General features: G+C 34.7%; 1 protein-coding gene across 1 annotated transcript; it reads left to right on the top strand.

Moving 5' to 3' along the window:
* The first annotated feature begins 934 nt into the window (after nucleotides 1–934).
* On the top strand, nucleotides 935–23,335 carry LOC147063202 (uncharacterized). The gene is made up of 4 exons (XM_085960097.1): nucleotides 935–1,034; nucleotides 5,880–5,961; nucleotides 14,181–14,334; nucleotides 23,063–23,335. Exons 1-4 carry the CDS (start codon nucleotides 935–937, stop codon nucleotides 23,333–23,335), a joined length of 609 nt encoding a protein of 202 aa, XP_085816223.1.
* The last annotated feature ends 1,704 nt before the right edge of the window (nucleotides 23,336–25,039 follow it).

Here is a 25,039-nt window from a genome sequence, read left to right as displayed (position 1 = left end):
TAGTTTTTGTAATTGTGCCGCAGAGGTAGCCGTGAGCTTTTATAAACGATACTATATAAACGTCACGATTGCAGTATCATACTGTGGCGTAAAGGTAGTGCGTTCGGTTGATAACCGAATAATCGGTGGTTCGAATCCAATCGAGCGTGTTTTTTTTTCGTGTGAAAAAATTAATTATGTGTTACGTCATGTCACACGGCATGTGGTGACCGGACAAAACAGAACATGACAAAACAGAACAGTGACAAAACAGAACAGCCAGATGAAAAATGAAACTCGTAGGTTAGGTTAGGTTAGGTCATTATTTCGTTGTACCTAGTCACCCAATCATTTTGAACATATTATATTGATTAAGATGAGATATCCTAAGCTTGCCGGCAACACCGAGTTAGGTCCCGTTTATTTGAGGCTTTCTAGCGATTAGGAATGCAGAAATAAGGTATATAATTTGATTTATTATGGCGTATTGAAAATCTGTGCTATTAAAAATCTATCAACATAATAGAGATAGGACAATTTCAATATTAAATTTATATTTTTCCTGAAAGGTCATAGTTAGACTGATCGTTGTTCTGTTTTGTCATGGAACCCTAGGTCCTAAATTATTTAAAAAATTAAAATACGCGCGAATAAACGTTTTTGAAGGAATCAAAAAAAGTGTTCGATTTGAAATATAAACAAAGTGAATTTTATATCTACTATTTGTAGACAACACATTATACGAGTACCATAACCAATATCAACAGATTAGAAAATTATATCTCTAATTTAAAAAAGTGCCTAATGATTAAGTGACTTTCGTGCTAAATGAATGACAATATTGTGTAATAATAATGCGAATAATTGGCATAAAATTGATATTCTATAATTTTAAATCAAACTTGTTGAAAGTGAATACTATATGAACGATAACTAATTCTATAATATAATTGATATGCCTCGCCGGAGAAGGAGATCATTGTCTCCTGACGATCACCTGACTCCTGACGATGACGAGGATTCTTTCACAAATGATGACCTATCACCAAGTTCAAGTAAATATAACAAATTATAAATCTATGAAAAATTGTGTTACAACTCTCGCAAAAATAATGACGTATCAAAACGAACAATATTAGTGCGTGTTTGGATGCAGTGAATGAACCTCAATCCTTATAGATAGTGCTATTGACTCATTGCCAATCATCCTAAAAAGGTATTTTAAAATACCTTCACACTTACTGGGCGTCTATATACGTACTCAATCTTGAAGCGAAAGTAGTGTTTTACTAGATAAAAATGGCGATGATCGAGAGTCGAGACTACCTATTGATAATCTTATAAATATGCTTCTTCTAGTACCTATCAACCGGAAAAATGCAGTCAGTCAATTCCCGGACATTTAGAAAAATTTTCGTGGTTTTCTTTTTATTTTTGAAGTTATACTTCTTTTGGCGCGTTTAGGAAATCAGATCAGAGTGTATTTTTGGCGTGTGACATGTAACACATAATTTATTTTTTCACACAAATAACGCACTCGATTGGATTCGAACCACCGAACAAACTACCTTTACGCCACGGAATGTACTGCAATCGTGACGATTATACAGTATAATATTATAGTTTAGAATTGTTCCGTTGCCCAAGCAGCGAATTTATTATTGTCGGCCATTTATAATTCCTTACGTAAACAAACGATTAAACGTCAGAGTAAAAGTCGGTACTTTAAATATAAAAACAACGAGAAACTATTATACAATTTAGTAAAGTAGTAGTAGTTAAAGTGTATATAAATAAACCAACGGCGTTCCAATAAGCGGTCCTTTTTCTTAAGTGTGTAATTTAACAAGATAATTAAGAGCTAGTCAAAGAATAATCTAGTTTATCACAAGTTTTGTTTTTGTTTTGTTACGCCAAAGAAGTATAACTTCTAACGCGCGTACACACGCGCGTACGCAAGTACACACACCGATTATTTTTATTGTGGTAAGTTAATTGTTTTAGCATTTCAAGTCATTCTAAAATATACATAAATATTCCTACATAAACTGAGTAAAATCGATTCTTGCAAGAAGTATTTTAAATTACGTTAGTCGGCCTATAGCGTCGTGGGTCCCAGGTTCGAATCCTGGGTCTGGCAAGTACACATATTATTTTTTTGAATTTGTGTACCTATGAGTCAGAGTATGGCCCTAATTGGTTGAGCAAGTAGCTGACATCCATTTATCGTAAAAACTAAATCTGTTAATACAAACCTTCACTCTGTAGAGGCCCATATGATCTTATTAGGATCGGACGTAGTCGGAAAATGTATTTGGGGCTGTAAGCTTCAAAAAGGAAGAAAGGAATTTATCGATAAAAATCTCAACGTTTAGATAATTATTCTTTAATTTATTTATTTTGTTAACTGTCAATTCATGGTGGAACTGCATTGTATTGTTGTTTTTATTTAATAAAACGCATTTTTTTTGTAGTACTTATTCCACTTTTAATCAAGAGATTAGGACCGGTTTCGTCCGCCTCAGAGGGACATTTTCAACTGAATACAATAAATAAATTAAACAATATTTATCAAACAAAATCCAAAGCGATAGAAATAATATAACAATAGGTACATACATAATTATCCGTCCAATAATACCTTCCCAATAACAGATTAATTTAAAACTAATGAGGTTGGACATTAATATTTCATACTACGTCAGGGGCATTAAACAAATTAATTTTAAATATTAACAAACCACAAAATATGAAACAATCTACACTTACAATAACATTAATATCAACAAATAATTATGATTAGTCAAAATTTACAAAAAAAATTTATAAAAATAATAAAATAAACAATATTATCAATTGAAATGAGATCGAATACAAAAACAAATACAACCAAAATATGAGTCAAAATTAAATAAAAATTAAAATAATAAATGATCTACAATATATAAAGTTATGTTATGACAATCCCAAATATTAAATAGGGTATAATAATGGAGAAGACACAAAATATAATTGATCATTTAAAAAATTAGTATTGGGCAAAAATTGTATACCTATTAATTTCTAGGATTTCCTGTTTATCCAATTTTATAGACGGACAAAACCGGTCCTAATCTCTTGATTAAAAGTGGAATATGTACTACAAAAAAAATGCGTTTTATTAAATAAAAACAACAATATATTTATTCTTGTTTTCCATCGGCAAACCATGACTGAGGATCGTGAGCCGGATGATTTGGTTAGCCTTCACACCTTTCGGTATTTCGACAGTAGTAACGGCACACGATATGATATATCACTGGAAAACCTGTGACACTTTGACCAAAAATCAGACGGCCAATCCAAAGGGAGCTCTTTATGTCATCACCGCTTCTGACCTTTGATCTGTTCAAATATGAGTTTTACCATATTGCCATCCTATCTGCCTACACAGTGACGTCCCACGGGAGTTGGCCGGCCATGCGTTGTATAAGGGCGGTGAATGAAGAAACAAATACAAATATTACAACTTTTGAGAGCATTGGCGGTTTTCTATAAAGCGAACGATGCGGTCGATTGACATCTTAGTTTTAAAAATTATCGAAGGATAAACAATCCTGAGAAGATAACTATCGTTGTATTGTAATGCCCATTGTAATAGTTAGGTACATGTTGTAATAGTGGTTAATTGCACGGGCGAAGTTTTCACAAGGGTACCTCCAAACATGTTCTCGCTACAGACCCAGTGATGTCCCGTGGGGATAGGCAGATTGAGCGTCGCTTGGGGGCGGCAGTTAGTCGAAGGACGGCAAATCGAGGAAAATCATTTGGAATATATATACACACATATATATATATATAAATAGCTACCTAGACTTAGTAATAACGAAAATATCTTTCCATTAAAAAATTCAGCTCACCGGTTTTGTCGGGTTCGCGATATCTAGTTTACTTCCGTTGCCCTTCGACGTCCTTGGTGACCAGAAACAACACGTGCAGATTTTCGAATAATTAGTCTGATATTTTTTTAGTAATGTATCCATACAACACATTTTCTTAGATATTGGACTCATGAAAGGATGATAAAAATAATGTATAAAAAATGAGGCGGCATTTTGGCGGTCCCTACGGACGGCATTTTATCTAGGGACGTCACTGTACAACCCTCTACGTACCTAAAAAATGCTTTAATTCTCAGTAGATGATAATATTGAGTATGTCAATAATTTTAAGATTTTTTTGTTTGTTTTTCTGTTTAGTTAAAAAAGCCGAAAATAAATAATAAAATATATAATGATGTACCTAACGAATTTGCCGATAATTATATGAAAATGAAAGGGAATGGCATTCAAAGCCTGTTTAAGGGTGGCACTTTGCTAACCCCAAAATTCACCCCCAGCATCACATTCTAAATGCTACTAGTCACTACATACTGTTATTTAAAATTTAAATAATTTGAATGTATATAATATCTGTCCTATGTCTTAATGGGTTATAACTAAATATACTAATAGACTAAAACCTTTTTTTTACCATGTCAGATCCTAAGAAGATCGTTTGGGCTTCCACAGAGTGGAAGTTTTACATATTAACATATTTTGTTTTTAGGAGAAATGAATGTTAGCCACTTTCTGAACCTAATAGTTCCATACTCTGGATCTACGAGTACACACAACAAAAAACAACATGTGAATTTACCACAAAACTAATCGCTCCTTATAAAAATATGAATATACTATTTTATAGGTAATATTATTACAACCTTTTTCTTAGGTCGTATTCTTATTTGTCCGGTGGTTGTTTGTCCGGTACAAATCTTGCAATAGATTTTTAACTAACTTCCCGACTAGCTAGACATGTGAAACTTTTAGAATATATCAGAACACGATGCCAATGCATTTTTTAAATACTTTTAGCCATTTTTAAGTAGAACTAAATTCATTTTCAGTTAATTCTGTTTTGTATGAAAAGTTATTTCGGAAGAAATCCGTAATCCAATCCACTATTATTGGTTGCTAGGGTCCTAACAACTAAATTATTAATATATTTACGTTCGTTATTATGGAAATCAATATGAGTGTCAAAATGACATTTCAGTAGTATTTCTATCAAATACATTTTTTTGATCGTTTAAGCTAGTCAAGTCAAGTTTATATGATTCAACAGAATATTTAAAAACGCTGTATATAAAAAGTTCTTTTTATCTTGTAAGTATGTTATCTTAAATCAGAAGTTCCCAAGCCATTAATGAAAATGTTTGATAATAAAATTAATGCTAACACTTTCAACAAAATCAATTTTCCCCTACCATCAGCTTTTCTGTCCAAAAAACGGTTATAATCTAAGTCAAAAGCTTTTTCATACCTCTTTTCAAACTAGTTTCTTCCACTTTTCCACGTAATATCGTCCAGAATACAAGTCTTAGTGTGAGGCCTCAGTGGCAGCGTTCGGCGCAGCGTTGAGCGTTCTGCGAAACTCAAACGTATAACCGTATAAATGTATAACCAAAAAAAGACATTGTATACGAACATTTTCACACACGGTTATACGTTTGAGTTGCGCAAAACGCTCAACGCTGCGCCGAACGCTGCCACTCAGGACGTACACTTAAGCTTATTTTTTCCGAGACTTTTCTATACACTTTCTTCGACGAATTCTTTCCCTGATTCTCACAACCCCTGAGAGTTCGGAGAGAAGTTTGGAACCCATGTATAGAACCTATTCTTAAAATTTGTATTACTTATTCTCTTTCCTTTCATTATTTGCTTCCCATAAGCAGTGCATGACCCGCCTACACCCACGGGACTTTGCTAGTCTAGCCAACACGTGAGAGTAACTATTATCAAAATATTTAGTCATAATAATTTTATTTAAGTAGGTACACTTTCGCCATTTTTTAATTTGAAATATTTTTCAACTAGATCGGTGTCCACCTCAACAGAGAAACGCAGCAAATGCACGGGAACGAGCTAGGATGAGGGTCTTATCGAAGGCATTTTGCAGGTTAGTAGGTACATAGGTTTTATTAATTGATCTGACATTTACTTGGTAGAACTATTTTGAATGTTAGTGTTTATTAATACTTACTTGAACAAACATAATTTTGAAAAACACTTTTTGAGAAAATATATTATAAACCAATAAAAAAATCTTTTTGAAAAAAGTAAGCCACCCCGGCAGGGAATCGAACCCTGCATCTCCTGGGTTTACGCCCCGTCCGTTGCACTTACCTCTATGCTACTCGTACAAGGCGACGTACTAATTGCGACAAATTTTAACCATTGGCCTTTTTAATACCTACTCATCAGCGTTCTTCTAAATCAAGCTACTTTGACAATCGGTTTTTGTTTTATTAACTTTGATTAATTTATTATATATTATAATATATTTTCTAAGAAAGTGTTTTTCAAAATTATGTATGTTCAATAATCAGAATGGTACATTTTTTAATCTTGTGAATTATTCGTTGAATAAAATAAATAGTCAATTACAATACTTACTTGTTTTTGTTTGTTGTTTTATTAGTGTCGACAGTTAGCTACCTATCATTCGATGTTAATTCGTTTTGAGAATGAGTTTTTAGCACGAAATACCTAACTAGTGCTTCGTTTGTTTTATGCCATGCGCCTGTTCAATCTATTATGTAGGTACTCGTATAGGCGACATAAAATTAGAGGAAACGTTTCACTGTCAATACCAACTTGAAAATTATATAGATTTTTTCTATTGGTTATAATATATTTTCTCAGAAAGTGTTTTTTCAAAATTATGTATGTTCAATAAAATTAAAAACTTTCAAAACCATACAGAAGAAGGTATCACATTGATATTCGTCGTCTTCTTCTTCGATGACCCTATAAGCCTATATCGAATCCTGATCTACACAATTCTCTGCCTCCACGTTTACGATGCACCTGGTGTCCTTCCTCACGTTCACTAACGAAGTCTCGGCCTTTCCACAGAATTCTTCCCTCCCATTTTTACTATTCTTATCTTTTTATCATGTGTTTATTCACCTTCATATAATTGAATTCAATTTAGATTCTGAATCAGAACAACCATATACATTATACAATATAACTTAGATGGGGACATATATAATTTAGGTCAATACCTGGGTGAATAAAACGTGAATCTTTATTTTTTAACTACTGTGCCTACCTGTGTATTATTTTACCCGTACGCGTACTACCGTAAAGTCATATTTTCCCACTTGTTATAGTTCCTGGACATCAACAACAAGGCCGTTGTCATTTTCGTTGATGTTGACTCCCTTAGGGCTGCCCCAGTTATACCTGGGCAAAGGCTGACTATGGCCTCAATGATGTATACTGATGCCAATAGGTATACTTCTAAAAAAATTTTGAGACGCCACTGTCCAAGAAAGTCAGCAAATCCTATCTCTAGCCTCCGCGTGGCGTCCCCCGGGCAATGCAGATAATGTGCTGTATAACGCAACATAATATCTGTAGCTAATAGAGAAGGGTGCAAGGCGAAACTCTGGCGCCTTAAAACGAGAAACCTTTGGCTACGGGAAGGATCACCCAGACAGAAAAACCACACACCAACCCGTCTGGACAGCGTGGTGTGTTATGTCCAAAAACTTCTAGAACCCGGCCCTCATTCTCCGGAGGCCAACCTGATACTGATCACGGCAGCGATCAGCGAAGGAAGGCAGAGGGTGCTAACAATCCCCGGAGACCCGGAAAAGGCTGCCAACAGATAACCATTGCTACATGTAACGCAAGAACATTGTCCAGCGATGCCAAACTTGTAGAGTTTCAAGAAGAGCTCCGGAATATCCACTGGGATGTTGTCGGACTCAGCGAAGTAAGGCGTAAAGGTGAAAGTATTATTACTTTACAAAGCGGACATGTGCTGTACTCCAAAGGAACCGATGAAGGACGCACGAGCGGTGTTGGATTTGTTGTCAACAAAGCCTGGAGGGACCGCATAGTCGAGTTCAACTGCATTTCTGACAGGGTCGCAAGCGTGATACTTAAAATCAATGCTAGGTACCGGATTCAGATTTTGCAAGTATATGTTCCGACACAGAGCTATCCTGATGAAAAAGTGGAAGAGTTTTACGAGGAAATAACATCCTTGAAAAATAAAAGTAAATGCCACTTCAACATCATAATGGGAGATTTCAATGCACGTATTGGATCATACCAAAGAGATGACGTAGCGGTCGGACATTTCGGACATGGCTCAAGGGCAGTGCTCGAAATGGAAAATTTCACGAACAGGAACGCTGTATAATTTTCCGAAACTAAATACTTATGCTAATCCTTTCTTTACGTACGTACGTACTTTTGATATAAAAATGCAACAATAAACTTTAAACTTCTTACGTGGATCTATATTGGGCAGGTTGGTAAGGATTGTCAGCGCCGCAGGCGAAATAATCTTGTTTTAACAAAGTATACCGTCAAAAATTGTATTATTCTTTATTTTTACTTTATCTACCACTATAACCAGTGCATGATACCTCTACCACCACTCGTCACTGATTATAACTTACTGTCTCATTTGGGATAGATAAGTTTGTAATTAATTAGTCATAACAAACAACATATCCACATAAGTACCTTATAGATTCAAATTAAAAAAATATTTACGTACTTATAGAAAATTTTACAAATTCCATTTAAATACGAGCACAGAATATCAAACATCAAGAAATAGTATTAAAATAGTGTTTAAAAAATAAAGAAATAGTATTAGAAAAAACAGTAAGTGCCTACCTATACCAAGAATTTATAAAATAGCGTTCACATAAACTCGTTCTCACGCAGGTGGAATATACGATTATCCGAAGCGATTTGGTTGAACATAGTTATTTCCTGCCCAATTATCATTAGCAATTATTGCACCTTGGCAGAACAAACAACTTAGATTATCAAGAAAGTTATAAAATAATATATAATAAAATCAATACTAAGTACCAATAATGGCAGAGTTCTCATTTGTACTGGGTAGATATAAGTTGGAAAAAGTACGTAGCCTAAATACCTAGCTCTCTTTTTAACTTTCAGAATACAGTATGTAAGCATACGTCTTGAGAAATCAATCGGATAAAACCATGGATAGTATCCACTATCCACACAGCTTTAAAGGATTCTCAAAGATTTATTTTGAACCTTCTCCACTATAAGGGGCATAAGGCCGTACCTACATCTAATAAAAGTTTCAAGTCATCCAAACAACGTAAACATAGCATTATTTGTAATTAAATTACCAATGGTGTGTCATTTTCATTTATATAAGATAAAACATGACGGAAGGTGAAACTCAGGTTGCTAAGCGCGATTCTTATAGAATAATATAAAATTGTCATTAATTAGTACCTACTATATTCAACATTATAAGGACTTATATTGTATTGTATGCATGTTATGTTACAATGGTGATGCTTTGGTTACCATTATTGTAATATACATCTACCACCGTATTTATTTAATAATCTATGACCTACACCACCTAAGATAATTAGATGTCCGCACTGGACAGATAGGTACCTAATTTGTTAGTACCTACTTATTCTAAACGATTCAATCTATGTTGTTTGTCCTTCCCTACTCACATTATTATTGCCATGGAAATGATAATAGGTACCTACATACAATACAGATATTATGATAGTCGTACATTTTTATTAAAGGATATTCCTATATTTTTTTTAAACAAATTTACAAACAAAAATTAAGTAAAAGTTCTCTCCACACTACCTATGTATTATTTCTATTATTTTTAAAGTCACAAACTACAATGCATGTAATAATAATTGTAATACAATAGGAACGTCCCAAATAAATAAACTCTGCAGAAGGCTATTCAATATTTTCTGCCCAAACCATCAATGGCCCAAACACATTTTTGTAGAAAAAATCATTCATTATTCATTGTGAAAATTGGGGTTTACGACTTATCATAAATATTTTTTTAACACAAGTCAAGTTGTTGAGATGATAATAATTATTGAATCACAGAACAGATGTTGCCACTGTATTGTCCACCGGAAAGAATTCCTAATGTTTTAGCAGATTTACACGAAGTACCTACTACGTAATTAAGCCTTCATTATTTTTATAAAATATTCACAAAATTATCAAATTGTGCGTGTGGCCAGAATTATCTTAAATCAGTTTGGATACCAGCGACAATAGTATATAGGTATATATGTAATAATATAATTATGTAAAAATGGCGAATTTGTATCCCACAGGAAAGTACTTATTAAAAACGATAATTGTAAGGGTGATTATCCACTTAGTGTTACGAAGAAAAAGCGAATTTAACATAATAGACTTTTTAAAATATTATATTATAAAGCCTATTATAAGGAAAGCATTCATCCACAGGTAATTAATAAATAAATGTCAAAGGTTAAAAATTCTCCTCCTGTAATAGTATTTTGGTTAATTCGCCATTTTTACAATACACCGACGATATAAAGGTATTCGTATCGCCTGCTGAGAATTTTAACTAACTTTTAAGATAACAAATTGTTATTAAAAAATATGTTCAACACAAAGTTAAAATTAAAACACAAAACTTACCAGAAGCAACAAAATTCACTTACAAAAAAGTATACTCATCATAACCTATGGCAAATAAATGAATGAATGTAGTAGTTATATCACAAGATTTATTGTACTATAGTCGCAATTCAACAATAATGTAAATTACAAAACAAATGTAAACATCGTAAAAAGAGGGGTTTACGACACGTCATAAGCTTTTTTTAACAAAAGTTAATTGTTGAGATGAATACCATCTGTTGCCACTTCAATGGTTATTGGAGTGAATTCCTAATGTAATGTAATGTGATTTTAGCAGATTTACACGAATTACCTACTACTTTATTATACCTTCATTATTTTTATAAATAACCACTCAATATCATTTTTTAAATGATCAAATTGTGTAGGTATGTGGCCAGCGTTACGTTACCTGCGACAAAATATTTTTCAATAGTTTCGGTTAACACGTTTCGCCTGATGACATTTTTGACCAACTTTTAGAACAATTTTTTATTAAAAAATCAAGTTAAACACACAGTTAAAATTAAAACACAAAACTTACTAGAATGTAGCAAAAAAACACCAAACTAATAATATAAACAATTTTGTTTAGAAACGTATTTATATCTTAAATAATACAAAATATTTTAAAAGGCAACTAATAGGAATATTATAGCGGATTGCACGAGTCAAATTATCAAACTTTTTTGTACTAATTTAACCATCGAAAACACAATTCATTCTCCCGAAAATAAATGGCGAAGTAATAATTTTTGTCACTCCGAATAAAATAATATAATAAATTAGTAGGTAAGTAAATTAACAATGCGTAAGTCAAAGGCAAGATTGTATTGAGATTTGAAATGTTTCATCCTTTAGAAATTATTAAACAATGTATACTTTATTTTTTAAGAGTTTTCAAATAGTGTCAGCAAGCACATTTTTTTGGGTAATAAAGTAATTTACGCTTGCAGCTGGTTGTTTCTTGTTATTTAGACAATGCATTTAGGCATGGACATATCGACACAAAATAAGAAGGTTGAAAGAAATTTAGGGATGTCATAATTTTTATTTTTAACCCTTGCACGCCCGGCATAACATAACTTCGTTAATTTTTAATTTTGAGAAAAACTTTAAAAGATACATTCATATATAATTATCTCAATCTAACGAACCGCAACGCAATTTTAAATGAATCCACGAGCCGGAACGGTATATTTTGGAATTCCACGAACCACAACGGCGCTCCGGTGCGTTCCTGTCCATTCCGAGCGCTGCTCAAGGGATGGTAGAGGGGACATGCTTGTGGAGTTTGCTGAAACCAACAATCTTCACATCATGAATTCCTTTTTTCAACATAAACCTACACGTAAATGGACGTGGAGAAGCCCGACAGGAAGGACCAGCAAAATCGATTACATCCTCACTGACAGAAAATATACATTTTTAAACTGTAAGGTGATCAATCAGTTTAACACCGGCAGTGATCGCCGGATGGTGAGATGTAAGATAAGATTGAACGTCAAATCAGAAAGATCCAAACTGCAGAAGAAGTCAAATGCTCGCGTATACCTGCAGAACAATACTGAATTCCAAAATGAACTCAAAAATGCACTATCGGCTTTCTTAGATGAGAACGAAACCGTTTCCCTATCCAACGCGGAGGATATAACGAATATTATTCTACAATGTGCAGAAAAAACAGGCGTAAAAAGCTCAGAAGTTACACCTTCCACCAAGTTTTCGAAGGCAACATTGAATCTTATGGAGCAGAGAAGGAAAACCAAGAGCGATAGACAGGCACAAAACGATATGGTGTTTTCATCACTTTGCAAAACCCTCCGAAGGAAGATTAGAGAAGACCTTCGTAAATTCAATGTAAACCTCATACAAGCAATTGTGAAAGCAGGCAGAAGTCTAAACAAAAACAAGCAATGCTTGTCGATAGGAAAACGTCAAATCACAGCACTAAAAGCAAAAGATGGTTCTATCGTCAGAAATTGGGAACACTTGTTAAGCCGAGTTGAAGAGTTCTACAGCGATCTCTACAGTGATGACACTGACAATACGACTATAGACTTAGATCTTCAGAGAAATGGAAATTCGGAAGACCATACTCCCGAAATTACATCCTGGGAAGTAACCCATGCTTTAAATTACATGAAAAGTGGGAAAGCCCCCGGGGAAGACGGTTTAACGATAGATATCCTCAAAAAAGCAGGAAAGGATGCAAATGAAGTACTTGCACAATTGTTCACAGCCTGCATATGCAAAGAGGATGTCCCAGAGGTATGGAAAAATGCCAGCATTGTCATTCTTCACAAAAAAGGTGACAGAGAAGACCTAGCAAATTATCGTCCAATAAGTCTACTCCCTATTCTCTACAAGACGTTCACAAAAATTCTCTCAAACCGTCTGCAAAATGTACTAGACGAGAACCAACCGAGAGAACAAGCCGGATTTAGAGGAGGATACAGCACTATGGACCATATCCAAGTCGTCAGAGAAATCATAGAGCGGTACCAGGAATACAAACTGCCACTATGCATGGGTTTTATAGACTATGAGAAGGCGTTTGATTCGATAAAGAAATGTTCAATACTCGACGCACTCAGAAAACAAGGAATCCCTGGACGCTATATAAATATTTTCAATAATATATACAGTAGCGCAACAGCATCTGTAAATCTCCATAAACCATCGCGCAGATTTCCTATCAGCAAAGGAGTCCGACAAGGTGATACAATCTCACCTAAACTATTTACAGCTACCCTTGAAGACTTATTCAGGCAACTTGACTGGAATGACAAAAGGATCCCCATAAATGGAGAATACCTGAGTCATCTGCGCTTTGCCGATGACATAGTAATTTTCTCGCAAGACTCAGAAGACCTCCAAAGCAGAATGCAGGAACTCGCTGAAGTAAGCAACAAAGTAGGTTTGAAAATAAATGTAACAAAGACGAAAGTCATGTTCAACTGCTTTGGAGGACAAAAAGAGATCCTCATCAATGGCACTCAGCTCGAACAGGTGAAAAGCTACATCTATCTGGGACAACAAGTATCTATAGATGGATGTATATTTGATGAAATTGTTCGCAGAGTAAAGCTAGGCTGGAGTGCTTTTGGCCGCCTGAATAATGTCTTCAAAAGTGACCTTCCACTGTGCCTAAAGCGCATAGTGTTCAACCAGTGTGTGCTTCCCGTGATGACATATGCGTGTGAAACATGGACCCTAAGTAAAAGAGAGATCCAGAAACTTAGAGTAGCACAACGTGGTATGGAGAGGTGCATGCTGGGCATAACGCGAAAGGACAAAAAGAGGAATGAGTGGATAAGGAAGCAGACAAGGGTTTGCGATGTAATAGAGTTTATTAAAAGCCTTAAATGGAGATGGGCTGGACACATAGCTCGAAGAAGAGACAATCGTTGGACAAATCTAATCATCCAGTGGTATCCAAGAAGTACAAAACGTCCACAAGGTAGACCTAGAGGTCGCTGGATCGATGAAATGATAAAGTTCTGCGGAAGTACGTGGCAACGCAATGCACAGGACCGAGAGAAGTGGAAGCAACTTGAAGAGGCCTTCATCCAGCAGTGGATAGATTCAGGCTGATGATGATGATGATACCTATAAACGAACTATCCAGAATCTAGACACAAAGTTTTAGTAAACGATAATTTTTACTTCCTTCAGATTGAAAACGACATTGCCGTGGGTACCTGCTGACACGAAGCTATCAAAACTGGACACTTTAAGATTGGCGAGTGGCTACATCGCACATCTTCGAGCCCTGCTTGCAGACCAGCCTCCTGAAGACTCTCCAGCAACCGGAAGGCCGCTTAATCTGGTAAGAATCATTAAATGCTAAAACCTTTTGATCTAATATGCATGGTGAAACCGTGTCCGTAAACTTGTACGTATGCAGTTCGCCTTATCACACTTCACCGTAAAATGTTGTATCGGAAATATATGGCTGTAGGTATATTAAAGACCGTCCAACCTCTTTGGGTCGTATAGTACTGACATAAAATTCATGTCTGAATAAAACACGGTTCTTGTCAGTTTACATTTTACAGGAAGCCAATAGCAAACAAATTTTGAAAATAGCCAATATACTGGATTATTTGTTAGGTTAGGTTAGGTTAGGTTTTCATTCTTGAATTCATGAATTTTGCCAAAATCACCTAGGAAAATTGAATTAGGTAATTTTCATATTGCATCTAATAAAATTAGAGACCGTATAGTATACGGTCATCTCTTCCCGATAAGAAAGCTCACGGCGAACTGTGCGACGTTGAAATGTTTCAAGTACAATTTACATGTAACCCTTGTGAAACAAGTTGACGAAACGTGACCATGCCAATTCAAAACTAAGTAGGTAGGTATTGTGCCCATATCGGCCGTTATATACCAACCTATATTTTTTTTATATACATCTAATAATACATTTAATTTTGAAATTATAGACTCTCACAACATGAAATGTCGATTTAAAAACATTAACGAATTGAAATAATATTACAGTAAGAACAGCGAGTTGTCCAGCAATTTATTGATTTAGTGCTGTTTTGAGAATTCAATTCATTCTAAGGTTTCAATTAATCAATTATAATGCTACATGCTTATGTATTTTAAATAAAATATAGTATGAACAAAGTATAAACATGATTTTTCTCGAAACTAAGAACATTAGGGATTTTAATAATACCTCGGCCCTTCAATCGCCACGTTATTATCAAACATGTATAAATAAAACAAACGTCTGTTTACTGGAACAACCGCAATTTTCATAGCCGATTTCCGCAAAATTTATGGATAATTCCAGAATGATAACCTAACCTAACCTAACAAATAATCCAGTAAGTATATCGTCTATTTTCAAAATTTGTCTGCCCCTGGCTTCCACTAAATACACAAGAACCAAAAAACCTCTGATTTATCCAGATGTACTAGTATTTATTCCACATAATTTAATAATAATCAGGATCGGTTTCGTTCGCTTCATTTAGATTTTGTCAACTGATGGGTACTACATAATATTATCCACTGTGTTTTGTTTTAATTAATACAATCTATTTTCACATCATTTCAGACAAATGAAGATCTGAAATTGTTTTTAAATAACCTAAGGATTTTTTCATTGAACAAATGGTAAATCAGGCAAAAAATACAATGGCCCGTGCTGGAAACCGAAATACTGTTTAGACTAGCTTCACGCTGCTGAAACCAACCATATGGCGACGCGTGTTAGCACAAGAACAAGACATCAGCTCTCGAAAAATGTGGAGCTATTTATCAATTTACTTTGAGGAGAATCATGTAGGTATATTATTTTGGTATTTTAAAATAGGATAAAATACGAATAATGTGATAATAATTAAATCAACACTTAATTTCACGAAGAAAATTTGTGTATGTATACCTATAGTATTTACAAATTGGGGAGCCGAGTGTTAAATGAGTACTAGTGAAGTATAATCAGCGAAAAATTAGTTAAGTTGGACAGTACTAAATAAGTACCTACATATTTATGCATCAAACACAATTTAAACATGTAACTATTTTATATGAAAAGAACCCGTTCAAAGAGAATGTAACATTCTATATATTATTGAACATACTAACCTAACTTGAAAAATCCTGTCGGGTGACGTATTAAGGGATTTTTTCTTGTAGGTTTTATCCTGTTTTCACGTTATGTATGTTATATGAAAAGTTATAAGCATTCTTCACTTATTCCGCGTGAAACACGGAAATAAAGAATAAAAAGGACCGGGCCAAGGGTGGCTACCGCCCGAGTGTCAGTTGAAAATAGCTGCCCCTTTCCCAATATCAATATACAAGAACTTTTTATACTATCCGTTAAACAATATAATGGGATAAATTGCTTTTATTCAATTTACTGTAGTACCTTCATGACTCAGTTAATTTTCTGGCACTCTGTCAAACAAACAAACATAATATGTTCGCAGAAATACTTTATTATGCTACCATACTGATCCATCCTATTGAGACTTTAAAATAATACTTTTCGGTGACTATGCACAAGACAATAACGAATTAGTTCCACAGCGGAAAAATTTGAAACGCGTAATTAAGAATAAGCTTAGACAATGTTTGTAAAATAATTATATTGATTTAACTACTTTTCGATTTGCCGCCCTGTGGTAAGCGCCACCAGTTAACAGTAGACAACGTGCATCATATTATGTATTTTACAACGTTTTTCTTAGGTCGTATTCTTATTTGTCCGGTACAAATCTTGCAATCGATTTTTAACTAACTTTCCGACTAGCTAGACATTTGAAACTTTTAGAATATATCAGAACACGATGCCAATGCATTTCTTAATACTTTTAGCCATCTTTAAGTAGAATTGAATTCATTTTTAGTTAATTCTGTTTTATATGAAAAGTTATTTCGATACCATTATTGGTTGTTAGGGGGTCTTAGCAACTAAATTATTAAATAATATATACGTATGTTACTATGGAAATCAATATGGAATGACATTTCATTATTCAGTATTTCTATCAAGTACAATTTTTTTTGATCGCTTAAGCTAGTCAAGTCAAGTTTATATGATTCAACAGAAAATTTAAAAACGTTGTAAGTATATAAAAAGCTATTTTTATCTTATAATTATTATAATATATCTCATCGTAAGATTTAGTTTATGTAATTGGACAAAATATATTGGACTAAAATTATTTAAATTGTATTTTTTCGGACTTCTACCGCCCCCTGAATCTTGCCGCTCGTACTCCCAACACTCCCGCTTAGCACGTCCCCGAGAGTACAAAGATATATAAACTTAAGAAATAGATTGAAGATACTCGTAATGAGTAGAAGTGATGTTGTAAATGCGTTATTTTCGAAAAGTTTTTTCTTGACAACTTCAGAACCTTTTGAGGTATCGAGATTAAACTCATGAATATACATGCAAAAAAACTGTATTCATTGCTTAGGTAGGTAGGTATCAGATAAATGAGTTATAACTCACATATTCCAAAAATCGAGTTTTGAGATAATCGCAAAAAACCACCAGAGCCACTGTTTTTGTAATTAGAAGAAATTTATTGAACTCCCTTGAATATTAATTAATGAGTGAGTGAGTCGATTCACATTATTTAATATAATTATATTTTATAATAATCATAAGCATATAGGTATTAAATAAAAGGAGGGGCAAGGAATCGGCTTTCTCATACAACTGAATGAAGTATGCCAATAATCCCGACAACTTACGAGAAATAGCGACGCGATAAAAAAAAATGCAGGGCATCACGGGATTTACTTTGGTCATCATAACGTACCCATATAATATAATGTTAACGTGGAAATTTTGCCGCAAATTGATTACCAGCCTGCCTCACTATACTTGCATGCTTCACCATACTTTCATATAACCTACCGTCCCTAGTTCATAAAGCTGAAGACACAGATGAGAAAATAAAGCTCCCTGAATTATTAGAAAGACCTTGATGACAGAACTCACACTATTCATTGAAAAATGTAAGTTATGACACCAACAGTCAGGTTTGTCAACGATTTTCACATGGTTTAAAGTGACTTTTGATAGTAATCTATTTTTCTTTATATTATGGCCTTTAGGATCACTTTGTATATTTAACCCAAAAATGACAAACTTGAAAAATGTGAGTTATGACTCTAGGCTACTCAAATAGTCAAAACGCTGATCAAAGGTGAAATTAATTTATAATTTATTAGTATCATTATCAGCCGGGGTCGATCCACTGCTGGATGAAGGCCTCTCCTAGCTACAGGCACTATTTCAATTTGCACCACATTACTGCCAGTGTTACACACACAGTGTTACCACATGCAAATTGTACGTGTTACATTTCACCGTAGCACAGTTTACCATGAGCTGTCGTACCGGAAAGAGATAGCCATATAGCATCGAGATAAAACATTACATGCTTTTCGTGAACAATGCATATTCAAATTTTATTAGTTTCAATAAGAACTTTAATTCGATATTGATTGGTATCAAATAAGTATCTCGGTATCTGATAATAACGCTGTCATTATTATCAGATATTTGATAGGTACAACTTACGATACTTGATACTTACGAGCACCTATCAGAATGTTATAAACAACATGATTGTATTTCTAATTTAATTACCTATTCTCTGCTGGCGTTCCCTTGTATTCCGGTTGATTTTATTAAGAATTTTTAAGTGTTTGATATCAATACTACATGGCCATCTATTTCTGCTACAACAGCTCACGATGAACTGTGATACAGCCAAGTGCATAGGTACATAATATTCTCTGCTGTCTATCCCTTGTATTCCGGTTGTTTTTATTACGAATTTTTAAGTGTTTGATATCAATACTACATGGCCATCTATTTCTGCTACAACAGCTCACGATGAACTGTGGTACAGCCAAGTGCATACGTACATTTTTCCAAACACGGCCTACATCAATGCTAGGAACAAAAATATATTGTCTGTGACCAATTTTGTGCAGCTTTTTTTCAGTGAATCTATATTAATTTTTACTAACAGTGCCGATGATTATGAACAGAATAGCTGTGCTTAGGGAATGAAATACCGGATGAAAGTACCAATACTTACTGTCCAACAAGAAGATTTAGGAAAAGGCCGGAAGGCGCTGTCGTCGACTAAATAGGAGGGGCTTGTTAGTTCATGGTGGAAGTGCGGTTAAAATGGGAGGAGCTTGTTAGTTCACAGTTTTAACACGTAGCCAAGAAGAACTTGTTGGACAGTAATACCAGTAGATATTCGTAAAATAACTTTTTTTTGTACTTGCTAGAAATAGGTACTGAATAAATATAGAATACTGAAATGTCATTTTGATATTTCATATTGATTTCCAAAGTAACGCACGTTTATATTAATAATTTACCCCTTAGCAACCAATAATAGTGTTTTACTTTTTACGAATTTTTTCCGAAATAACTTTCCATACAAAACAGAATTAACTGAAAATCAATTCAATTCTGCTTAAAGATGACTAAAAGTATTAAAAATTGTCATTGTGTTCTGATATATTCTAAAAGTTTCAAATGTATAGCTAGTCGGGAAGTTAATTAACAATCTTCAATCGTCCAAATCCAATACAAATGTTGGACAAACAAGAAAAAAATTGTACTGGACAAACAAGAATACGAGCTAATAAAAACGTGGTAAAATGTATGAAAATTTTAAAATAACAATTAATTATTGGATCGAAAAGCATCTGCGCCGACAGAAAAGGGTATTTAATATAATTGTCTACATGGAATAAACTGTTTTCGTTAAAAAATGTATAAAAGTTCATGCGGGCATCTGCAGCACAATTAATTATCAAAACCGGTATTTCAGTATCGAAAAATAATGGGATACCGGTTTTGCAGTCCCTATCTGTGGAAAAGCGGATACATGTATACAAAAGCTTAAAGCTAACGTCCAAGAAAAACAAACAGTCGTAAAGAATTGAAGTGTTGGCCCACTCGTAAAATTAAAATGCTGTCCGAACAACTGCATCCAGCTGTTGTTTATATTAGACTTTTTTTCTGAAGAATTCCTTTATTGCATTTTTCAGTTCCCATTTTTTATAAGTGCCGCCCACCCTTAAAATTTTGATAATATTTTTTTCTGTTTTAGTGCGTGTTTTTACGGCGCGGTTTCGGCGAGTTATTCTGAAACTTTTCCTTAATTCACACATCAAAACATAACTTGAAAATAATTTGATTCTAGAAATAAGTTTTACACAGTTGAAGTGACATTTTGGTGTCGAAGAAAGATTATTCAAATAACTCCACTGTCCACAATATTGACTCCACTATTTCATTTCCCTAAATCTAATTAGTTTTTATTAAGTATTTAATTTTAAAGCGAAATATTAGATACATAGGTACAAGTCGGTTATATGGAATACAGCGGCAAACACATTTTGAAAATACCCGATATACTGAATTATTTGTTAGTTTGGGTTAGCTTAGGTGAGGTTTGGTTAGGTTAACCTAACAAATAATCCAGTATATCGAGTATTTTCAAAATGTATTCCACATGATACGGTACAAGTCGGTTATGTGGAATTACCTACTGATTTCTGAACGCTCTGACGCTGACGCTGATTGTCGTTAATATTATTTATGAAATCGAGATTTTTTTGTCTTGTATTCTAGATATTATAGACATATACTTAATATAAAGTAAGTCGGGGGAATATGCCTAATGGGGGAAGACGCCAAAGCTCAATTAATGTATTCGTCCATCGCTAGATATCGGTGCAGTAACCATTTTTAGGATCTGTCATTAGTCCCAGAGAAGTCAGAGAACACATGCTAGGCAGGCATTGGTCTTTTCAAATTTTAAGTTTTTCTTTCAGTTTTTAGTATTTTGCAAAGCCTTATCTTTAGTCATTATTGCATTAACATTACAACGTATTTCTGTCATTGACAAAATAATATAAACAAATCGATATTGTAGCATTGTTAATTTGCCTTCCTGATGTGAGTGAATTGAGAGATGAAGAAAACTATTGCAACGTAAGGGATATTAATTTGATAAAGAAGTCCCTCCAGTTTATTGGATTGCATGTGTAAGGTGCGAAAAATGGCTACATGCAACAAGCACGTCCAATCCGGACATTTGCTACCCGTGTCTGAAATCTTAATTTCTCCATACCGCGTTGTGCTACTCTAAGTTTCTGGATCTCTCTTTTACTTATGGTCCATGTTTCACACGCATATGTGATCACGGGAAGCACACACTGGTTGTACACTTTGCGCTTTAGGAACAGTGGAAGGTCACTTTTGAAGACATTATTCAGGCGGCCAAAAGCACTCCAGCCTTTACTCCGCAAACAATTTCATCAAAAAACATACATCCATCTATAGACACTTGTTGTCCCAGATAGACGTAGCTTTTCACCTGTTCGAGCTGAGTGCCATTGATGAGGATCTCGTTTTGGCCCGCAAAGCAGTTGAACATGACTTTCGTCTTTGTGACATTTATTTTCAAACCTACTTTGTCGCTTACTTCAGCGAGTTCCTGCATTCTGCTTTGGAGGTCTTCTCAGGACAAAAAGAGGAATGAGTGGATAAGGAAGCAGACAAGAGTTTGCGATGTAATAGAGTCTATTAAAAGCCTTAAATGGAGATGGGCTGGACACATAGCTAGAAGAAGAGACTATCGTTGGACAAATCTATTCATCCAGTGGTATCCAGGAAGTACAAAACGTCCGCAAAGTAGACATAGAGGCCGCTGGATCGATGAAATGATAAAGTTCTGCGGAAGTACGTGGCAACGCAATGCACAGGACCGAGAGAAGTGGAAGCAGCTTGAAGAGGCCTTCATCTAGCAGTGGATAGATTCAGGCTGATGATGATGATTGAAAACACTTTACTTTCCGATTAAATTTAACTAAAGCGTCATATTATAATAATTTATAACTAACGGTAATTTTATTAACAAAATATTTCACATTGTTCAGCCCTTGGTCTAGGTATATCTAAATAAAATAATATTTGTATGTACGTAGTTAGGAATTAACATATAAAGATAAATGAATTACCATACTCTCTTCTAAGCGGACCATATAATATCTTCTTAATGCATAGGTAGGGGGCCCGCCAAAGATCCTGACATGGGGGCCCACTTAATGGTGTGGGGGGCTGACAGGGCTCTAGCCTAGGGGCCCGGGCTTAGGAAGGGCCCGGCGTGGCGAGTCGACCAGATAAGTGATATAAACACACATCACAAATTCTCTCTAATAGTAAAAAAAGTCGCCTGCGGCGCTATTTTTCTTCAATAGTATTAATATAGTTATGTAGTTATACGATACAATTTTGTATTATGTATCGTTACTCGACAACTCCATAATTCAAATAGATTTAATATTTAAAAAAAAAACACTAACTATACACATTAATTTTACCGCGTACGCCATTTGGAAAACGCTACTGTACAGTGTCACACTGTTTTTATCTTTAGCGATAGGTAGGCGGACTCGCCAAAGATCCTGGCCTGGGGGCTCACTTCAGGATGTGGGGGCCATGGGGGCGGCATGGTTGATACCATGGGCTCCATTACATTATTAAATCAAACATGCTCATTAGTATATTAATAATACAAGGATTATCAACCTTTCTGCAATTGCAAGCATCAACACAAACAATGACCCCTCCAAACTAAACTGCTAGCACTACACACCTACGTTTGATGTGAATCATCAGCAATTTTAACGCTTGGTAATGTCTCATGAGCAGATACCAAAGAGTGAGGTCACCACGCTCTCAAGCTCAAGTGAGCTTTGACTGAGTTTATTGAGATAATTAAAAATGTGCCACGGGAGAGAAAGGTACAGATAACTACATTACATAATAGAAAATGAATGTAATTATAAAAATATAATACAAAAACTATGTGAAGAGATCTTCAGGTCCCCAATAAGACGTCGAATTTTTTTGAAGCTATAAACTTGGCCTTTGTGGCCACCAGGTCGGAAGGCCCGATAGGCCAAATATCTGGTTGCAAGCATCAATAATTATTTATAATAATAAAATAACAAAAGTGGTCCTCTTTTATTTGCAGACCTGGCCCTTCACTTTCCAGCAGGGAGTCCTGACAGGCTGCAGTCCAGATCGCGGAGCATCGCCAAGAGTTTCTGCACCTCCTGAAAATGTCCCTATTTCGCATCATCAGCTGTCAAGTTGTGACATCAACATGACATACAATAACAACAACAACAACTGCTTCACGAGGTCCGCGCATTACCAGCAGGGCGAAGGTTACTATGGACAAATACAAAGAGACAATGGATACATGAGACATTCTTATTCCGACTCCATGCTGCATACTGGATAAATTTAATAAATAGTAATTTAAAATTTAAAAAATACCATACGGCGTATGGTATTTTTTTGACGTGTAAACATCTTACTTAATTCACGTCGCAACTCACCAAATCCCCAATCGTACTATACCTACCTATTAGCAATCTCAAATGTGCAATAAAGCTGCATCAGTTAGGTCGGTGAGGGTACCTAGACGATTTTTTTTCGTGGAGTGATCGTGTGGAAACAGTAATAGGTAATATTCCAAATAGTTTACGACCTTCGTTATGCGATAGGCGCCTTTTCACGATATCGCTTGTTGCTACACGTATACCGCATCTATCCTTCGTTGTTGCGCTAATGCCACATTTGGCGGTGTGTAAAGGGCCTTAGTGTAATGAAAATTTATTCTTGATAATAAACCGTAAAATAACGTCTATAGATATACTATCATAAATCGTCAGGTGTTCGAATTTAGAACTAAGCTCATTACATTATAAAATGATATGTCAAATATTAGCATGTAGAGCCCTCACTCAGCGGACAACTTATACTGGTGGATATATACCTACATAATTCTAGATTTACTAATTAACTTGGATAGCTACCCAACGAGACGTCAATTACTATACGCACTTATTTACGATTATGTGAGTACTAATTATTGATATCACAATATGTTTTCTTCTCGTTTTATGTCCTGCTAATTTCTGTATTACACCCACGATGGCCGCGCGGCTTAAGCGTTGGCCTATAGTGTCATGGGTTCCAGGTTCGAATCCTGGGTCTGGCAATTACACATAATTATTTTTTCAATTTGTTTATCAGTCAGAGTATGGACCTAATAGGTTGATCAAGTGGCTGACATCCATTTCTCGTAAAAACAAAATCTGTTAATACAAACCTTCACCCTGTGGAGGCCCATATGATCCTTTTAGGACCGGACATGGTTAAAAAAATTCTGTATATAATGTCATGACTGTCATGCAGTAGATAGACAAAAGTTACGATAGTTGAAAGAAGTTCATATCATGCATGAGTACCTACTCGTATGGCGTCTCTAAAGCTCTGTGCCAAAGATTAAGTAATAAGAAAAACAATATCTTTTATAATATTATTATAATGTACAAAATAAAATAAGAAATACTAAAAATAGTCAATTAAAAGAAACCCAACATAGACGTAATGAATCATTTTTCATTATGCAATAATCCCATCCATACATAGGGAGTATAAATTACCTATAAAACGACTTGCTTAGTTACCATTATCATTTTGTCTTTGAAAAACAATAGGTACTAGAGATGGGAAAACTGGTCGATTTTGAAGACTAAGTATACTTACTACCAGTATAAAAAAATACTTAGTATAGAAACTTGTTCCAAAATACTTACTAGTATTTGGAATACTATATAGAGCGTTTGACGTGCGTATGCGATAAAAGTTTCATACTCAACTGAAACTAAAACTAACTCCATATTAGTATTTGAAATACATATCGGCTCAGGGAACTCAGACTGTGTATCAGTTTCAATAGAATCGCTAAAAATACGATGAGCTCCGCTTGTCGAATAGTCCCATTTATTATAAAATTTTAAACACATTTTAAATTTATGAGTTTGTTTTTCTATTAGGTTACAATATTCTTGTTAACAAAAATGAATAACAGTGATTTTTTTTAAATTTTAAACATGTTTTGAGCGTCATATTATAACAAGCCTAAGCCTGTGCGTCA

This window comes from Rhyacophila brunnea, unplaced genomic scaffold (assembly GCF_057557595.1).
Source record: "Rhyacophila brunnea isolate RB1 unplaced genomic scaffold, BYU_Rbru_1.0 scaffold_9, whole genome shotgun sequence".
Taxonomy (NCBI): domain Eukaryota; kingdom Metazoa; phylum Arthropoda; class Insecta; order Trichoptera; family Rhyacophilidae; genus Rhyacophila; species Rhyacophila brunnea.
The sequence above is the reverse complement of the archived record's forward strand: the minus strand, read 5'-3'. Positions and strand labels throughout refer to the sequence as shown.